Here is a 15,111-nt window from a genome sequence, read left to right as displayed (position 1 = left end):
AGAGGTGGCTACCGGTAAGTATATCGATAGTCTCCACTATCGGAGAGCTGTGGGTGAACCCCACCGAGATGATTGATGACCTGGCAGCACAGGGAATATTGGCCAACGACACCGGGGTGTTTGCCCACCACAAACATGATTGTGGCCGAATGATGAGGCAGGTAATCATAGAAGGGCCTGACCCAAAACACCAAAGACAGTACTGCTTCCCTAAGAAAGCCAAAGGGGAAGTGGCCAGGGTAATTGATAGTTTATTAAAGCAGGGAATCCTGTGCCCCATCGCCTCCACCAATAATTCCCCCATATGGCTGGTGAGAAAACTGGATGGTTCTTGGAGGCTCAACATCGGCTACCGTGCACTGAACCAGGCCCCAGTCACTGCCCCCATAGTGGTGAATGGACCTGAAGCGATGATGCGATGGGCCTCATATGCCAAATACTTCACGATATCAGACATCAGTAATGGCTTCTGGGCGATTCTTCGAGAGAGGCACTGCCAGTATAAATTGGCTTTCACATTCCAGGGGCAGCAGGACACCTGTACATGTTTTTCCAAAGGTTTCCACAATTCCCCCTCCTCTTCCACCAGAGATTAGCCAAAGGCTTGGAACATTTTTCCAGGCCAGAATGTCTCGCCCAACATGTGGACGATCTCCCTGTACAAACAGAAACCAGAGAGGAATATTTAAAAATAAACTCCCAAAAGGCCCAATTCATGACACCTGGGTACAGTAGTGACAAAGGGAAAACATGAGATTGAAAGGAAGCGAGTCAAACGGTAACACGCCTTCCCTTACTGAAGGACGTGAACTTTCTATGCTCCTTTCTAGGGTTGGTGGAGGACTTCCGAAACCACCTCGATGGTTTCATCATCAAAGCTGCACCCCTTTCCAACTTCTATGCAAAAATGTCCCGTGGACCTGGACCGAGAGGCATACCCATGCAGCCTCCGAATTAAAATGGTCATTAGCGCAAGCCCCTGCCCTGCAAGTACCAGACCCCGATCTCTCTTTCGCCTTTGACGTCACAGACACCACACTGGCAGCCATGCTCCTTCAGGAACAGCACGGGCAGCTAGGCCCAATCACCTATGCCTCATGCCTATTCACCCCGGTAGAACAAAGTTTCTCGGTATGTGAGAGGCATCTCCTACTAGTGTTCTGGCAAGTACACCACTTCAACTATATAGTTGGATTCAATCCCATTACCATCTTCACTGAACACACAACCAAGAAATTACTGCTAAATGGGCAGAACAAAGACAGGATGGTTAGCCAGAATAGAATAGCAAGGTGGACCTATATGCTCCAGGTCAGGGACATTGCAGTCAAACACACCCGAACCCCCACCTTCCTGGCAGACAACATAACTTGTGTAGGGGGGCTGCATGAATGCCAGATTCTGGCAGTAAATTACCCCAAGGGGCCATTTCTGCCAAAACCAAAAATGGGTACATAGGGAACCAAACGGACAGTCCTGGCCCTACTGAAAAAATCTATGTCGATGGATCTTCCATGGTGGAAGAGGGAATTAAGAAAATGGGAAAATAAGTGCCAGACTTTGGAGCTAGCAGCCATAGATTACTTAGTTAGCAACCCTGCCCTGTTCCCCACCCCTGCAGACATACACTATGTATGTATGTCTGTAATGGCTTGACTGACTTTCTGCCACTGTGGGAAGTGAGGGGGTTTGTCTCGGCAGAAGTGAAACCTATGCCCTCAGCGCCCTTACTAAGGTTCGTTTTCAGACCACCCAAGGCAGTGAGCACAGCACCATTAAAGTTAAAGTCCGCCACCGTACCTCCCCGTTTGGAAATATGATTGATTGATTGATTGTCACATGTACCGAAGTGCAGTGAAAAGTACTTTTCTGCGGCCAAGGGAACATACACAGTTGACAAAAAGAATAATCCAGCCCACAGTTACTGAACAGATCAAAGCAGTAACCATCTCCCAAACCAAGGTCGAGGACCTTAAGCAGGCCCAAAGCAACGACCAGGACCTGAAACTTATGTTTATTGTCACGTGTACCGAGGTACAGTGAAGAGTATTGTTCTCGGGACAGATCTTTCTACACATGAAAACAAAGCATAGGGCATACATAAATACACAACGTAAATACATATACACCACCTCCTTTTAAAAATGGCGGATTACACTCTCCGTAAAAGACAGGTTAGTTATTAAGGACAGTCTATATGTGGTTCCGACCAGGGACGGCAATCAAATTAGATTCCAGAACCATGATGTCCAGGGCCAACAACGAGCAGAGGCCACAACCGAGTGAATTAAGGGATTGTGCTGCTGTTCCCACCCTAGCACAGATGTGGGACATTTTGTTAATAATTGTATTATATGTGCACAGAATAATCCTGATCAATATGCTCACAACAGGTGAGTTGAGACATACCAGTCCGGCGGAGGGTCCCTGGACAAACCTTCAGATTGATTATGTCGCTCCCCTACCACCCGGTGTCGGAGGTTACAAGTACATCCCGGTCATTGTTGACACTTTTAGTAAGTGGTAGAGGCTTTCCCGACCCACACTAAAGTGATCATTAGCACAAGTCCCTGCCCTGCAAGTACCAGACCCCGATCTCTCTTTCGCCCTTGGCGTCATGATCACAGACACCACACTGGCAGCCATGCTCCTTCAGGAACGGCACCTGCTTAAGGTCCTCGACCTCGGTTTGGGAGACGGTTACTGCTTTCAGTAAGTGGGTAGCGAGGCTTTCCTGGCCCACGCTAAAGTCACCGCTGACATCTAATGCAACACATTTTCACTAGATGGGGCCTCCCCCGCAGCATACCTGATCCCCGCCCCCCTCCCCCGCCCATCCCTTTTTTAAAGGAATTGCAACCTCCCTGATATATACATAGGTAATAGTGCCTCCAAGATTTCGCAATCTGTGTTTAATGGATCTTGGACTATGCCGGCCCAATTCCAGCCCTAATAAACCGGGCCTCAGCGGGAAGACCCCGCTTGAAAGGCCACCGGCCAAGAGTAAGGGGCATCAGCAAACCTTAACACCTATGGCGCCCCTGGTACCGGGACTCCCAAAACCGTCTCACCCGGCGCTTACCATCAGAAATGTTCCTTCCTCTGAGGAGGTATCAGGAAGTCTCGGTCGCAATTGTAAATAGTCGCTCCATCCACTCCTCGCATCTCCCCAATTGTAAAAATTTCCGTCCACTCCACACATCCACCCCAATTGTAAATAACCATTCTGTCCACTCCACGTATCCACCCCAATTACAAAAGCTTCCACCCTCCCCACGCTATACTGTCCTAACCCCCTCTATAAACAGTCGACTTCCTTGGGAAAGAAGGTGTTCCCAGTTGAACATGCCTCTTCCCGTTGGGGCCATCAGGTTCACACACCTGCTCCAGCCAAAACACACTCCCCACCCTATCCTAGATCATAACCCTTCAATCAGGTTGTGGGAAGAAGGACGTATCCAGAAGAGGGATACACCTCCCTCTTCCTGCGAGACTCTCCACAGCCAAGCACACCCAAAGTGCTACTTCACGTCTTCCCCGTTAAGTACCCACTCCACCAGGGACTATCCTGCAATCGAGTGCGCCTATTTTCCAAACTATTTCCGACCTACGTGTAGAACCAGTCCATGGCATGTTTCCTGTTGCGGGTCTCTGCGCATACCACAGCCCGCCACTGTACCCCTTCCCCGTGAAACACGCCGCAAGTCATAGAATTAATTTTGACCTTTGACACCTACTCCAACTAAATACACCCAAGTTTTACTTCCCCTCTTCCCGATTAAACCCACTCCAGCCAGGCACGTCGAAGTGTCATCACATCTCTTTACCGTTCTCCATCGACCCAGAATCAAAGTTGAAAATTGTCATCAAACTTGATACAATAGACCGATGGTTTGGCCTGCGCTTGCAGGCACATTTGCCAATACCATTCCTTGCGATTTGTTCTTCAATCGTCTTTTCAAACATGTGGTCAACTACTTTACCACTGTGGGCTCTGCCGCATGTTGTTCTACTACTTCACCTCTTCCCCATTAAACTCACTCCAGCCGCGCACGCCCAAGTGCTCTGGAGCAAGTCCTGCTATTCAGTCCACACACATGTCAGATCCACCGGTGTATTCCCGTTTCCCTCTCCTGTGGGTGGCACTCATCCCCATTCCATAAGACCCTATCCGCACAGGTCCATTAAACACAGATTGCGAAATCCTGGAGGAACTATTACGTATGTATATATCAGGGAGGTTGTAATTCCTTTTTAAAAGTGGGAGGAAATCAGGTAGTGATAAGAATAACGGATGCTACCTTAAAGTCCCATCCAGAATGAACTCCATATGACTTTTCTATGTGGGACTCCTCATCGAAGAATGGTTGCAACAACCCTGGACTATGGATGCCACATCAATTAAAGAGCAGAAGGTCAGCCTACGATGCCCCTAATACATGTGGTTCACCACACCAGATGAAGGAGAGTGTGAGAATGACACACTGTGGATACACCCGAATCAGAGTGTCATTTCTTAAGAGTGTCAATAACCAAAGAGTGGTGTACAGGAAGGGTAATGGGAGCTCTGCTTATTGCTCCTTAAGGACAACCCTCACGAGTGATTGGTGGGCATATACCAACCATGGATGAATGGAGCTATCTTGTGTAGCCGATGGCTCAGAAAAGGCTGGAATTAGGACAGAGGTGCCCCGGTGAGGCTATTAAGGATGAATATGTTCACTATGAGATTAGAAATTGGTAAGCACGCAACTCTCCACTTGTCCTGATACCATCCCAGGGTCCCAAAATGGGGTGATATTGAAACATCTTGGAAAATTGGTATTTGACAATACACAGAACGAATTTATACCAGTAGTGGTAGATCTGGCCGGGACACATTTACCAGACTGGGGTCCCTCCCCACTTCGGAAATTGTAGCTCCATTTAACCCAGAGACTACTCAGCCCCAAAACTGGGACACATGAGGGCACGAGAAATACGAAGCCCATGGGGTGCAAGAGGAGGGAAGTCCTGAACGATCTAGCAACTGGATATAGGGCAGGAGTGTCCATCGTCAACGTGCTTGATTTGGCTGATTTGGACAACAAGTTCAGAGTCCTGACCTGACAAGTTAAACAGACCTTGGTAGCTTAAATGAAAATGCTTGGCAAGATGCTGAGGGAGATCTGGCGGGGAACAGGGCCTGTGGCATATGGTTACTGTCATGGAGGGATACGCCTAAATGATCAATCGGATTGCCCAACGGAGCGTGGAGGATGATGCCAGGCAGTAGAACCGAACGCTGTGCACTGTGGCTAATGGACAAACAAGGAGCAAGAGAACCTCGACCAGGTTGGCAGTGGGAAAGTTCCGTCCAGAACCAGCAATGAGCAGATTCAACAAGTGTACCAGGGATAAAGCTACCCTCATTAAACAAACTCAACTGCGGCAGATGACCAAGGTCTGGTTTAACGATAGCTGTAGGGGAACCCCTGGAACCATGCTCGAGATGGTGTTAGAGATCCCAGTAACATTAAAGGACAAAATTGGGTTGAGACTCTTCGAAGCCGAAAATATAGGAGTTGTTCAAGGAGGGATGTGTATGGGGTATCAGGGAACTCTCCCATTTGTGGTTGAGAAGGGAGGGAATCTCATAGGCACCAGTCTGGACAAATGCGAACACACAGACAAAATGGTTGTGTGCCCATATCCGGTGCATGAAAATGAGCATGCCCTGTCTGGATTCAGGACAACTACTGCCCTAATTTGAACACTAGAAATTAGAAATCTGGAAAGGGATGTCACCCGGGTAGCATGCAGCGGGTAGGGAGAATATTGCATCATGATCTCGCTAGCAAATTACCATTATGGGGTAATCACATGTACCATTTGAGGGCTTCCTTTAGCACCGCAATGAAGCTACTGTGAAAATCCCTTCGTCACCACATTCTGGCACCTGTTCGGGTACACAAAGGGAGAAGTCAGAATGTCCAATTTACCTAACTAGCACACCTTTTGGGACTTGTGGGAGGAAACCAGAGCGCCCGGAGGAAACCCATGCAGACACAGGGAGAATGTGCAGACTCCGCACAGAGAGTGACCCAAGCCAGGAATTGAACCTGGTGCCTGGCACTGTGAAGCAATAGTGGTAACCACTGTGATACCATGCCATCCCCAATGTCACGCTCAAATTCGTCTGTTGGAAAAAGGAACTTAACGCAACGCCTGGGGGCAGAATTGGCTCTCCAACTCCAAGACAGAATATATAAAGAAAGCCCTTGACACTCTGTTCAGCATCAATGTATTTAGTTCTACTGTTCTGTTGTGTAACCATATATATATGTTTAATTATTGACATCAGTGTACTTCTTAAACCTGTAAATTCATAGCAACGTTGTTGAATCTGTTGCATCTTGTTGAATTTGTTTTGTTGTGAATGTACAATTTATTAATACTTTGTACTATATTGGGTTCGGGATCACATTGTAAACCCAAGATCAGGATACTTACTCTTCTAAGATGGTTTGGTTGGTGTTGTGTGATCTGGTTCTCTGAAGCTCACAGGACCAAGAGGAGGGACTGTGGTGATCTACCAGAGCCTAGCGTTTAGGCCCAATGGAAATTCACCATTTTAAATTCAAGAATTGGGCACTTTAAAATAATCCACAGTTACTCCAGCACAGCCTCATAGGAATTCGGACTGGCCAAGTTCGAATGCACTCGAGGTCAGTCAGGCTGCCAAGGCATGTCCAGACCTGCCCTGTCAATCAGCCATCAGGAGATAATCGGTCAGATTGATATGCACTGGCCTACTGTTGCAGACCCAGGCCGGGCCAGACTATAGGGTACCTAGAGTTCCCGTCGTCACCTTATTTAATAATAATCTTTATTAGTGTCACAAGTAGGCTTACATTAACACTGCAATGACGTTACTGTGAAAATTCCCCAGTCGCCACACTCCGGTGTCTGTTCGTGTACACTGAGGGAGAATTCAGAATGCCCAATTCACCTAACAAGGATGTCTTTTGGGACCAGTGGGAGGAAATTGGAGCACCTGGAAGAAACTCGCGCAGACACAGGGAAAACGTGCAGATTCTGTACAGAGTGGCCCAAGCCAAGAATCAAACCCAGGTCTCTGGTGCTGTGAAGCAATAGTGCTAACCACTGTGCTACCGTGCCACAAGGTGTACGTGCAAAAACGGCCACTGGAGATGGTCACCAGGCGGCCTGTCAATGGAGCATCAATCGGATCATTAGACACTAAAAGCCCCTTTCGATACTCCATTGGCAAAAGGCCACAAGAAGTCGGAAAAAGGTGTAAAGTCAGAGGGGGATAACAACAGGCACTCCGGCCCCCTCGCCAGTGAAGACTTGATGTGCGAGGTGACCTTGACCAGACTAGAGAAGTGAAGACCAAACCAGACCACAAGAAAGGAAGGGACGGCCAGCGAGGACCACCTTCATGACGACGGACCAGAGGAACTCCCGCGATCAGACCCAAGCCCTACCAAGCCATCTTTTCGGGTGGTATACACTGAACTTGGGTACCTCTAGTATTTTGTGGGGAATATAAGGGTTTATTGTGTTTAATAGATATTTTTGAATTTTGAAGTTGTGTTTGTGGTTTGTTTTCCTCGTAAATACAGACATCCTAGATAAAAACCTTGAGTAAGTGAACTGGTCGAAAGTACCTAAGGTTTTGCAAGTAGAACAGTCCTTAATTAGCACTACTGTTTCACTGGTTATTCTGTTCCCATTGATATACTTATAGAATATTTTGGACTGAATGGATGCTTCTGCAATGCAATCCTACACAACAGAGGTGAACTAATGCTTGGATCCACACAGATAAAGGCTAGGAGGTGAATCAATGATCTCCCATTGTAAAATATTTAATCATTTACTCCATCCTGGTTCCTGGCCGTGGTCTGAGGCTCAAACTGATTATCCTGACTTGTCTGACATCCAGTCGTGAAAAAGCAGAACTTGCGTCCAATTAAATGTTAGGAAGAGGAAAACAACTGTCTGCAGACCTCGTTACAGGTTCCACTCGTAAAACCTCCACTCATACCCTTGCTTGCAACACGCTGAGTCTGAACCAGACTGTTCTTGCTGTCAAATGTCACTCAAGCTGAAATTTTAACCAGTATCAGAAATGGTGATGGGCACTGAGGAGTGCACAATGTTCAGCATCATTACAACTCATAAGATACTGGAACAGTCCATGTCCAAAAGCAACAAAACCTCAAAAATATCCTGGCTTGAGCTGACAAGTGGCAATTAACCTTAACGTTATACATGTGCCTGACAATGACCATTTTGAACAAGAGAGACAATAACCATTGCAGTTTTACACAGCCCCCACTAACATGGTAACATGAACTAGTAATGGGATTAGAACACAGGAGATGCAAGCAAAGTATTGAGAATGCATCAAATGTGGAATGGTGTCAAAAAGACAAAGTTAAAGTCACTCTACCTGAACGTGTGCAGCATTGTAACAAGGTAGATGTTCTAAAGGCACAAATCATGATCAATGGCTATAATATAATTGCCATCGCAGAAACATGGCTGCATGTTACCAAGACTGGGAACTGAATATTCAAGGGTATTAGACATTTGGGAAGGGATGACAAGAAAGGAAAGGAGATGGAGGTGTCTTCATAATAAGGGATGGGATTAGTGCAGTAATAAGGAAAGATCTCGGATCAGTAGAACAATGTGTGGAATCTGCTTGGATGGAGCCCAGAAACAGCAAAGGCAGCAGTCATTAGTTGGGATTATTCATAGGCGACAAAATAGTAATGATATTCTGGGGCATATTTTTAATCAGCAGATGAGAGAAGCATCGGCAAAACAGCGATGGTAGGTGACGTCAATCTGCATTTCGACTGGTTGCAGCAAGTGAGCATGAATGCGGAGGAAGACTGTTTCCTAGCATCTGTTTGGGAAGGGTTTCTCGAGCAGTATGTTGATGTACCAACGAGAGGGTAGGCTATTGTAGATTTGGTATTACCGAATGAAAAAGGGCAAATTAATAATTTTGCTGACAAAGGACCTTTAAGGATGAGTGACCACAATGCTGTGCAGGAAAGATGGCTAACATTGTGCCATGAGGCATGATGGCAAAAGAGGACAATGGCTAACATTGTGCCATGAGACATGATGGTAAAAGAGGCCAACCGATTTGTGTGTGTGAAAAACTGTACCTCTCTGCAGAATGAATTTCATGGGAGCAGACAACCGATGGCTGCAACTGGATATTTTGGTGACAACAGTTCATTTTGGTACAGTGAGAACAAGGCCTATGGGCTGCTGGATTGTTTACTATAAACTGTGAGCTAAAATATTATAAAATATCAGGGACTTCTGAACTGCAGCAGCGATAACCCTGGGATCAACATTCACAAGACAAGACCCTGAGTTTGGAAGCTCACAGCACAGACCCTCCAGAGTGAGCCTGGGCAAGTTCTCTCTACCGGGTAGTATTTTATATATCAAGTTGTGCGTCTTGAAACTTAGTTAAATAATAACTGTATTAAATCAAATAGGACTTGCAGGAGTAAGGGAGGATCTCAGATCGGAAGAACAATTGTCTGTTTCATCAGTTGCCACCAGCGGTTGCAACAAAAATATGATCGAATTTCCTCTTCTATTTGAATGTGAGGAAGTTGACTCTGAAGCCAAGGTGTTAAAGTTGAATAAAATAAGTTATGAAGGCGAGGGACAAATTGACTGAGGTGGATTCGGAAAATACATTAAAAGATGTGACTGTGCATAAACAATGGTTAATCTTCAAAGGACTAATGTACAGGGGCAGCATCGTAGTTCAGTGTTAGCACTGCTGCTTCACAGCACCAGGGACCTCCGTTCAATCCCAGCCATAGGTGACAATCTGTATGGAATGTGTACATTTTCCCCATGTTTGCCTGGGTTTTCTCCAGGTACTCCAGTTTCCTCCCACAGTCCAAAGATGTGCAGGTTAGGTGGACTGACCATGACAAAATTGCCCCTTGGTGTCCAGGGTTGTGCAGGTTAGATGGAGTTAAGGGGTTAACACGGGGGCGTGGGCCTAGGCAGGGTGCTCTTTCAGAGGGTCGGTGCAGATTCCGTGGAACCATACACTGGAACCATACCTGCACTGACAAAGGATGCCATTTGGCCTGTCCCTGTAACACCATAACGCTGCCTAACTTGCATATCCCGAGGTACTGAGGGGCAGTTTTATCGTGGTCATTCCACCTAAACTGAATATCAGTTGACTGTGGGAGGAAACTCCAGCACACCAGGAGGAAATGCGCACAAACATGGGGAGAAAGTGCAAATAAACTAGATGGGCCAAATGATTCCTTCTGCACTGTAGAGATTGTATGATTCTATTATAGCATGGAGTGCCAGTGCATTCCTTCAGGGTGCTAATATGCCACAAAAGCCCAGTCAACTATTTTAGACAAAGGAAGTTAAGGATTGAAAAGATGCAAACAAATCTTATAAAGTTGCCAACATTAGTCAGAAAGGAGGTTTAAAGAATACAGCAAAGGAAGGCCAAGAAACTGATAAAGTGGGGGAGAATAGAATATGAAGGCAATCTAGAATAAAATCATAAAAACTGACGATAAAAGCTTACGTAGGTATGTAAAAAGGGAGTGTTTGGCTCAGACAAATGTAGGTCTATACAGGCAGAAGCAGGTGAATTTATGATGGGGAATAGGGAAATTGCAGAGAAACTAAATTATTACTTCATGTCTGGTTTCACTGAGGAAGATACAGGAAATCACCCAGATGTAGAGATCCAATAGACAAGGGTGAATTAGGGGTTGAAGGAAATTAATATAAGTAGGAAGGTTCTATTGGGAAATTAATGGGACCGAAAGTTCAGATTGTCAATGGATTATGGGTTAGTTGGTGTAAAAGACATTGAAGTGTCTGAGCAGCCCTGATCGTATTAAATGGTGGAACAGATGCGATGGGTTGAATGGTTTCTTCCTGTTCCTCTGTTTCTATCAATGACCAAAAACTCACTTGGACTAGCCATATCAATATTGTTGTTATAAGAATAGTTCACAGGCCGGAAATCCTGTGATAAGTAAAACACCTCCTGACTCTCCAAAGCCGGTTGAAATCTACAATGCACAAGTAATGGGTGTGGTGAAATATTCGGGACTTGACTTGACGAGTGCAGCTCCAACAACACGCAAGAAGTTTGACATCATCCAGGATAAAGCAGCCTGTCTGATTAGAATCATAGAATTTACAGTGCAGAAGGAGGCCATTCGGCCCATCTAGTCTGCACCAGCCCTTGGAAAGAGCACCACACCTATGCCCACTTCGAACCTATCCCCGTTACCCAGTAACCCTATCTCACCTTTTTGGACACTAACGGGCAATTTAGCATATCCAATCCACCAAACCTGCATATCTTTGGACTGAGGGAGGAAACACATGCAGACATGGGGAGAACGTATAGACACCGCACAGTCAGCGACTGAAGCCGGGAATCGAACCTGGGACACTGGAGCTTTGAAGCAACTGTGCTAACCACTGTGCTACCCTATTGACACCCCTTCCACAAACATTCTCTCCCTCCATCACCCATTCACAGTCGTAGCAGTGTGCACATTCCACAAGCTGTACTTCAGGAACTGACCAAGTATCATTAGACAGCACCTTCCAGACCATGACCTCTAACATCTCAAGGAAAAGAGCAGCAGATGCATGGGATCGGGACCACCTGAAAGTTCTTCTATTGCTGTTCCTTCATGTCGCTGGCCCATATTCCTGAAACTCCCTCCCGAACAGCACCGTGGGTGTCCCTACACCACATAAACTGCAGTATTGAAAGAAGGCAACTCACCACCACCTTTCCGACGGCAATTAGGGTGGGCAATAAATATTTGCAGTTACGCCCACATCCTATGAATGAACTAAGAAAGGATTGAGAACAAAATAATACTAATTACGTAATAGAAAAAGCGACCAGAGGGAAATGATTTGATCCAGCGAGTGGTTAGGCTCTGGAATGCACGACCTGAGAGTGTGGTGGATTCAGTTTGAAACAAGACCTTCAAAAGAGAATTGAATAATTATCTGAAAACACAGAAGCAAAAAGTGCTGCCTGAAATGGAGGGCAAGTGTGACTAAGTGAGTAGCTCGCGCAGATGAGTCCGCACAAATATCTCTTTCTGTACTGTTGGAATAATTGATTGATTATTGAACTAATTGCGGCTGGCTCCCCACAATTTCCCGCACCCCAGAAACCTCTCCATCGATCTCGCTAATTTCCCCAGGGGCCGTGAGTGCGCATGCTCCCCAGGTCACCCGCGGGGCATTCTGGGTGGCTCCTTTGTTGTGAGTCGGACTCGGTGGGAACGGGAGAAGGAACTGGGAATCAGCGGCGAGGATGGGGGAGGGGCTGCAGCATCACTTTAATGGTCACCCCCTGTCCCCGACATCCAGACCCTCCCATCAACCCGGAGTCATGTTGGAGAGGGGCCATTGATTGTCCTGGGAAATAACAGCAAGAGGAGCTCAGAGGCCGGAGGAGCAAAGGGAGCAAGCAGCGAGTTGTGTCCCCAATCGGGGGCGGGGTTGAAGACTGGAATTTGAGTCAGTCAGTCAGGGGAGTCAGTGTGAACCCATGGGAAATCATTCAGCTCTTTTAAATTCAATGAGTATTTATTTTATCAATAAAACAATGACAGTTTTCAGTTTTTTAAATTAAAAAAATTATTCTTCGTCAGCTCACACCCAGGATATCGCTGGGGGAGTTCCTCAGGACAGTGAACTTGGGCCAAGCATCTTCAGCTGCTTTCTTCCATCATAAATCAGACTTGGAAATATATTGCTGTTCCTTCACTGTCAATGGGACAGAATCCTGGAACTCCCTCTCTAACCACACTGACACCATGTGTATTGCAGCAGTTTATGAGAGTGATTCACCAACACCTGCTCCGAGGGCAATTGTGGAGAGGCAACTAATACTGGGCCATGGCAGTGACGCCCACCTCCAATGAACAAATTATAAAAAGGTGAGAAACTGGAATTGTCTTCTGAATTTCTATCCTGGACTCACTTTTGTAAACTCGTTTGACAGGATATTCAAATAATTGTATTTTCAGACAGGAACCGCAAACCAAACTTCATGTTATAATCTGAAAGATGCACTCAGTGCATCAGCAGCTGGATTTCACTGAACCTTTAATATAGAAAGAGAAATGCTTTAACTAATTGCACAGCCTGAAAAAGCATCACATCATTACAGCGGGGATAGACAGTGTGTAGACAAGTTTTGAACTGATCATCTAACCTGGAGAGACACAAGGACACCAGCACCATGGAAAAACCGTGGAAATGTGGGGAATGTGGGAAGGGATTTGGTTCCCCATCAAAGTTGGAAATTCATCGACGCAGTCATACTGGGGAGAGGCCGTTCACCTGCACGATGTGTGGGAAGGGATTCACTAATTCATCCAACCTTCTGAGACACCAGCACATTCACACTGAGCAGAGTTCACTCATCTGCTCTGTGTGTGGGAAGGCAATCAGTCATTCATCGAGCTTTCTGAGACATCAACAAACTCACAGTGGAGAGAGGCCATTCACCTGCTCCGTTTGTGGGAAAGGATTCACTCAGTCATCCTATCTACTAACGCACCAGCGCATTCACACTCGGGAGAGTTTGTTCATCTGTTCCTTGTGTGGGGAGGGATTTAATCGATTACCCAGGTTCCTGAAACATCAGCGCCTTCACACTGGCGAGAGTCCATACACCTGTTTTATCTGTGGCAAGGGGTTTAATCGGCCATCTAAACTACTGACACACGAGCGTGTTCACACTGGGGAGAGGCCATTCACCTGCTCCATGTGTGGGAAAGGATTTACTAATTCATCCGACCTGCTAACTCACGAGCGAGTTCACACTGGAGAGAGGCCTTTCACCTGCTCTGTTTGTGGAAAGGGATTCACTCGATCATCCCACCTTCAGACACATCAGCTTGTTCACACTGATCAGAGACCTTTTAAATGTTCTGACTGTGAGAAGAGCTTTAAAAGTAAAAAGGACTTATTGTCACACCAGCGAGTTCACACTGGGGAGAACTCATTCACCTGCTCTGTGTGAGGGAAGAGAATCATGTTCCTGGCTGACATAACAGTGAGTTCACAAGTGACAGAAGAGGATAGATTCTGGGGTCACCGTTGCTACTAATCATATTCAGGATTGACATTTTTCATTCTGACAGTTGGAGTGTTTTTCTACTGATGTTAATAAATTACATAAAGAGGTTGCTGTTTAATATTCTGGATAAATGTCAAATAACATGTCAAACTTTGCATTAACCACTTTGTTGTGGATTTTTGTCTTTTCCAATTGAGTGTTTAAAATCACCTGGCTGGAGCTCAGAAAGGACAATCAGGGGCGAGGATTCTCTGGCAGGAACAGAACTTCAACCTGGACACAGTCCTTTAGAGCCACAGAGGGGAACAAGCAGAACTTTGGTCTTTCTCATCTCTCTTCCCTGACAGCAAAGTCCCTGTTTGGCTTAATCTTTAGGGGTGTAAGAAATGTGTCCCAGCTGCTCCTGTGTAGCACGTACCATCTAAAGATGATGAAGGTCAGGCTGTGTGGAGTCAGCGTCCCATGGCCACAGAGAAAAATTGATGGAAAACTACAAACTCCCTGGAACTCTAACCCTCTGATACCTGTTTTGTAACCATCATGTTTTAAAGCTCTCAGGGACAGAGCAGAAGCTCCTTTACAACTGTGGTTGTGCAACCTGAGTCAGGCAGACTCGACACCAGCTGTTAAATCAAAGATTGGTATAAAACTGTGCTCTCTCCTGACTGAATCTGAAATGGCGGGATTCAGTCTCCAGTTGGAAATGACTATGGTGATTATCCTGTGAAGTTTTGAAGGTGTTTTTGTAACAATCCTGAGTCTACCACTTTGTTGAAATCAACAACTTGTATTGATAGCACCTTTTAACATAGGAAAACGTAGTTAAAATAAAAAGTTTAAACTCTGTATTGAATAGCACATGATAGAGTTCACAAGATCCTTTTAGCTGTTATGACATTCATACAACAGTCATTTGGTCTCCAGATAAAGAAGGACCTGCAGCAAATTTCCAG

The 15,111-nt window shown here is 46.0% G+C and overlaps 2 protein-coding genes across 2 annotated transcripts in view; one reads left to right on the top strand and one right to left on the bottom strand.

Moving 5' to 3' along the window:
- Positions 1-12,656: 12,656 nt before the first annotated feature.
- Positions 12,657-15,111, bottom strand: part of LOC140410279 (uncharacterized) — a 72,670-nt gene continuing 70,215 nt past the window's right edge. Inside the window, exon 5 of the mRNA XM_072498242.1 lies at positions 12,657-13,177. The gene's annotated coding sequence lies outside the window, so the exon portion shown is untranslated. The remainder of the gene's footprint in view (positions 13,178-15,111) is intronic.
- LOC140410280 (uncharacterized) overlaps positions 13,174-15,111 on the top strand; it is a 36,034-nt gene continuing 34,096 nt past the window's right edge. The window contains exon 1 of the mRNA XM_072498246.1: positions 13,174-14,097. Within this exon, the coding sequence (XP_072354347.1) occupies positions 13,316-14,097 (782 nt within the window). The 5' untranslated portion in view covers positions 13,174-13,315. The remainder of the gene's footprint in view (positions 14,098-15,111) is intronic.

The sequence above is a fragment of the Scyliorhinus torazame genome, chromosome 4, assembly GCF_047496885.1.
Source record: "Scyliorhinus torazame isolate Kashiwa2021f chromosome 4, sScyTor2.1, whole genome shotgun sequence".
Taxonomy (NCBI): domain Eukaryota; kingdom Metazoa; phylum Chordata; class Chondrichthyes; order Carcharhiniformes; family Scyliorhinidae; genus Scyliorhinus; species Scyliorhinus torazame.
This window is presented reverse-complemented; position numbering and strand designations above follow the sequence as displayed.